General features: G+C 42.0%; 1 protein-coding gene across 1 annotated transcript in view; it reads left to right on the top strand.

Moving 5' to 3' along the window:
• The window catches only part of Dsel (dermatan sulfate epimerase like), a 6,428-nt gene extending 1,205 nt beyond the window's left edge, over positions 1–5,223 (top strand). Inside the window, exon 2 of the mRNA XM_008829455.3 lies at positions 465–5,223. Coding sequence (XP_008827677.1) covers positions 1,302–4,955 — 3,654 coding nt within the window. The 5' untranslated portion in view covers positions 465–1,301 and the 3' untranslated portion in view covers positions 4,956–5,223. The remainder of the gene's footprint in view (positions 1–464) is intronic.
• Positions 5,224–5,794: the final 571 nt, after the last annotated feature.

The raw sequence follows: 5,794 nt of genomic DNA on the forward strand, positions 1-5,794 counted from the left end.
GGGGAGGACGCAGGGAGGATGTGGGAAGATGGAGGGAGGATGGAGGGAAGACGGAGCTTCGCTCGGCCTCCTGCCCTTGGTCCCTGTTTCTCAGCAAAGCGATTCTGGCCCGAAAGCTAACCCGAGCCCTGGTTCTGAGCGTCGTGCAGCCTTTTACTAGTTTGCCCCCGTGGGCGAATAGCCGGACTGAGGCGGGCTGGGCTTTGTGGCGACTGAAGTGCGCGCACTTGCCTGCGCACTGCGGGAGGCCGGGAACTCTGGTTGCAGCTGCTTCTCCCGGTACCTCGTTGGCTGCACAGAGGCATTAACTGTCGGGAAAGCTAGGGCGGAAGCGCCCTCAGACTGCGCGGAGACATCGTCCGCCGGTCCCCCTGCTGTTTGATGACTAGGGTGCTGGCGGGAAGTTTGTGCCCCTTCTCAGCCAACCTTCAGCCTCAGCAACTGCCTTTGTTTTGTCCCCCCAGGAAGGGCTGTCATGAGCGAGGAGCGGGCCCGGAGGGTCCCGGTGGCGGAGAGGGGAGCGCGCTGTGGCGGTTGGTAGACTCGGGATCCGGGGAGCAGCGCCTAGGCGGCTGGAGCGGCCGTGGCAGGTGGGCGATGAGCCGGCGGCCGGGCGTGTGGTCTGCCTGGCCTCCTGGGCTGGCGCAGAAGCCAGAAAAAGAAGAGACCGAGGCAGGAATGCGCATCTGTTTTCTCAGCCATGAGGGACTTTGACCACCTGACAGTGCTGTCTTCTCCCAGATGGAAGAAGAAAATAGTCCCAAGCGGGGAAGGCGAAAGCTCAGAGAACAGGACACCTTGACACACTAGGTGAGGAGTGCAGTGCCTGGCACTGTGAGAATGGCAGGACGCCAGCATCATTATCATATTACACTGTGGTGAGTTGCCAGCCGGCCGTGGGCGGTTTCCTATGCTGCCAGCTACCCATGGCTTCATTTCACTCTGGAAAGTTTTTATTTTCTCTTTTTTAAAAAAATAAAATGCTTTTCCTGTTAAATAGATCCGTGTGAAAGAAGTAAATGCTGAATTCCTGTTTTGACTATATCCCTATTCTCAACGCATTATGGAATCAGTGGAGGCATTGATAGTCCTTGAACTTTGATTTTTTTGAAAGCAAAAGTGTGCCATAGCAGACATGCCTTTTAAGGGTTCCCGGTATACCAGTTGCCCATGCTTTGAGTGAGCTGAATGTCAACTGGATTTCATGGCATACAAGACTTAAATGCCATTTTATCAAGATCCTTAATGTGTATTTTATATTAGCCAGATGGGAACCACGTTAGATCCTGTGTTCATCGTGTATGCCTAAGGAAAGCTCTTCCCCATGGATCATGGCGGTAATGTTTACAGGACATTTCCTATTTTTAACATTGGTGGTGTTTCCTTTCTCTACTTGTGAAGAGTCTGTGAGCAATTACTCTGAATGGGCAGTTTTCACAGAGGATATCGAACAGTTTAAGACACAGAAAGTCCAAGATTTAAGACTCAACCAAAAACTTCATCCAAGATTATATTTTGATGCTGGAGAAATACAAGCAATGAGACAAAGATCTCGTACGAGCCATTTGCATCTTTTTAGAGCGATTAGAAATGCAGTGACCATTATGCTTTCTAACCCAACATACTACCTACCTCCACCCAAGCATGTGGATTTTGCTGCCAAGTGGAATGAAATATATGGTAATAATCTTCCTCCTTTAGCACTGTATTGTTTGTTAAGCCCAGAAGACAAAGTTGCCTTTGAATTTGTCTTAGAATATATGGACAGAATGGTTGGCTACAAAGACTGGCTTGTTGAGAATGCACCAGGGGATGAGGTTCCAGTTGGCCATTCCTTAACAGGTTTTGCTACTGCCTTTGACTTTTTATATAACCTATTAGATAATCATCGAAAACAAAAATACCTGGAAAAGATATGGATTGTCACTGAGGAAATGTATGAATATTCCAAGATTCGCTCATGGGGGAAACAACTTCTTCATAATCACCAAGCTACTAATATGATAGCATTACTCATAGGGGCCTTGGTTACTGGAGTTGATAAAGGATCTAAAGCAAACATATGGAAACAGGTTGTAGTGGATGTCATGGAAAAGACAATGTTTCTATTGAATCATGTTGTTGATGGCTCCTTAGATGAAGGTGTGGCCTATGGAAGCTACACATCAAAATCAGTCACACAGTATGTTTTTTTGGCACAGCGACATTTTAACATCAACAATTTAGATAATAACTGGTTAAAAATGCACTTCTGGTTTTATTATGGTACCCTTTTGCCAGGTTATCAAAGAACTGTGGGTATAGCAGATTCCAATTATAATTGGTTTTATGGTCCAGAGAGCCAGCTAGTTTTCTTGGATAAGTTCATCTTAAAGAATGGAGCTGGAAATTGGTTAGCTCAGCAAATTAGAAAGCACCGACCTAAAGATGGACCAATGGTTCCTTCCACGGCCCAGAGGTGGAGTACACTTCACACTGAATACATCTGGTATGATCCAAAACTCACCCCACAGCCTCCTGTCGAATATGGTACTGCAAAAATGCACACATTTCCTAACTGGGGTGTTGTGACCTATGGGGCTGGGCTGCCAAACACTCAGACCAATACCTTTGTGTCTTTTAAATCTGGAAAACTGGGGGGACGGGCTGTGTATGATATAGTTCACTTTCAGCCATATTCCTGGATTGATGGATGGAGAAGTTTTAATCCAGGACATGAACATCCAGATCAGAATTCATTTACTTTTGCCCCAAATGGGCAAGTATTTGTTTCTGAAGCTTTATATGGACCAAAATTGAGCCACCTTAACAATGTATTGGTGTTTGCCCCTTCACCATCCAGCCAGTGTAATAAGCCTTGGGAAGGTCAACTGGGAGAATGTGCACAGTGGCTCAAGTGGACTGGAGAAGAGGTTGGTGATGCAGCTGGGGAAATTATTACTGCTTCCCAGCATGGAGAAATGATGTTTGTGAGTGGGGAAGCAGTGTCTGCTTATTCTTCAGCAATGAGACTAAAAAGTGTGTATCGTGCTTTACTTCTCTTAAATTCTCAAACTCTGCTTGTTGTTGATCACATTGAAAGGCAAGAAGCTTCCCCAATAAATTCCGTCAGTGCCTTCTTTCATAACTTGGATATTGATTTTAAATACATCCCATATAGGTTTATGAATAGGTATAATGGCGCCATGATGGATGTGTGGGATGCACATTATAAAATGTTCTGGTTTGATCATCACGGTAACAGTCCTGTGGCTAATATACAGGAAGCAGAGCAAGCTGCTGAATTTAAGAAAAGGTGGACTCAGTTTGTTAATGTTACATTTCAGATGGAATCCACAATCACAAGAATTGCATATGTCTTTTATGGTCCATATGTCAATGTTTCCAGCTGCAGATTTATTGACAGTTCTGATTCTGGACTTCAAATTTCTCTCAATGTCAATAATACAGAACACATTGTTTCTGTTGTAACTGACTACCAAAACCTGAAGAACAGATTCAATTACCTAGGATTTGGTGGCTTTGCCAACGTGGCCGATCAAGGCCAAATAACCCAATTTGGTTTAGGCACTCAAGCAATAGTAAAATCTGTAAGACATGAAAAAACAGTTTTCCCCTTTGGGTTTAAATTTAATATAGCTGTTGGATTCATTTTGTGTATTAGTTTGGTTATTTTAACATTTCAGTGGCGGTTTTACCTTTCTTTTAGAAAGCTAATGCGTTATATACTAATACTTGTTATTGCCTTGTGGTTTATTGAGCTTCTGGATGTGTGGAGCACTTGCACTCAGCCCATCTGTACAAAATGGACAAGGACTGAAGTCAAGGAAAGGGAGAAAGCCGTGACTTCTGAAAGGCATCTTGTGGATCTTCCTGATGTTGTCATTACCTCACTTCCTGGTTCAGGGGCTGAAATTCTCAAACAGCTTTTTTTCAACAGTAGTGATTTTCTCTACATCAGAGTTCCTACAGCCTACATTGACATTCCAGAAACTGAATTTGAAATTGACTCATTTGTAGATGCCTGTGAATGGAAAGTATCAGATATCCACAGTGGGCATTTTCGTCTACTTCGAGGGTGGCTGCTATCTTTGGTCCAGGACACAAAACTACACTTGCAAAACATCCATCTACATGAACCCAACAGGGGTAAACTGACTCAATATTTTACAGCTAATAAGGACAAAAAAAGAAAATTGAAAAGGAGGGAGTCTTTACCAGAGCAAAGAAGTAGAATGAAAGGAGCCTTTGATAGAGATGCTGAATATATAAGGGCTTTGCGGCGACACCTGGACTATTACCCAAGTGCCCGTACTGTGCTCAGTTTAAGTAGTGGTAGCTGGACTTTGAAGCTTCATTTTTTTCAGGAAGTTTTAGGAACCTCAATGAGGGCATTGTACATAGTAAGAGACCCTCGAGCTTGGATCTATTCAATGCTATATAGTAGCAAACCCAGTCTTTACACCTTGAAGAATGTACCGGAGCACTTAGCAAAATTATTTAAGATAGAGGAAGGTAAAAGCAAATGTAATTTAAATTCAGGCTATGCTTTTGAGTATGAATCACTGAAGAAAGAATTAGAAAAATCCCAATCCAGTGCTGTCTCCTTATTGTCTCATTTGTGGCTAGCAAATACTGCAGCAGCCTTGAGAATAAATACAGATTTGCTGCCTACCAGCTACCATCTGGTCAAGTTTGAAGATATTGTTCATTTTCCTCAGAAGACTACTGAAAGGATTTTTGCCTTTCTTGGAATTCCTTTGTCTCCTGCTAGTTTAAACCAAATACTGTTTGCCACTTCCACCAACCTTTTTTACCTCCCTTATGAAAGGGAAATATCGCCAACTAATACTAATATTTGGAAGCAAAACCTGCCGAGAGATGAAATTAAAGTAATTGAAAACATCTGCTGGACATTAATGGATCGTCTAGGATATCCAAAGTTTATGGACTAAATGCTGCAGGTCAGCAGAAATTTGCACTAATATTTCCCAATCCACTTTTTGAATATTAACTAGAAAAAATTTGTTTATTCTTGTACGTGTGTGTGTGAAGAGTGTGTTCAATCTATTACTTGCACAGAGAGATTATTTTAAAAACAACACCATATTTGGCCTAGCAGGATTTACTTTTATGTTACCACTTTCCTTGCCTTTGTTTCTGAAAGTTTTCTGCTAAAGTCTTTGTGCTACAGAGATATAGATAAAATTATGTTATGGGGGTCTGAGAAGATGGGAAGATTTTAAAGGACTTTGTTTAACTTGTTTTCTTTGATACCTGCTAATCTATCTTGGAACCTCAAACACTACTAACGGCCTTGCAGTTGCTACTTTACCCAGGCATTTCTTGCTTTTAAGATGGACTACAAAAGTTCCTTATCTTTTTGGAAAGATCTTCTAAACACTTATCTTGTAGAAAGAAAAAGGTTAAAAAAAAAATCCCCTTTACTTTGTATAATATCAGTAAAATCACTGGGGAAATGTTGAAAGTTCTTTTCAGAGCTACAGGATTCATTTTGGAAAATATATTTGGAAATACAGAATAAAGTTTCTTTTTTTCACTTCATAAGGAATGTTTGTGAACAGTAGGTGCTGAAGTCTGGTGGATTATTTTGGACATGCTTCTCTCTTTAAAACTCTCATTTGCCTCCCTGAAGCTACAGATATTTGCCATCACACCATGCCTGCCCTGTACTTTCTATCACTGTCAACCAAAACAGTCAGTAGTTACTAATTACTAAACTAGCATTTGAGGATTAATTTTATTCTGATGATTAATTTGGCATTAAAGACTG

This window comes from Nannospalax galili, unplaced genomic scaffold (genome assembly GCF_000622305.1).
Source record: "Nannospalax galili isolate Female #2095 unplaced genomic scaffold, S.galili_v1.0 scaffold314, whole genome shotgun sequence".
Classification (NCBI taxonomy): Eukaryota; Metazoa; Chordata; class Mammalia; order Rodentia; family Spalacidae; genus Nannospalax; species Nannospalax galili.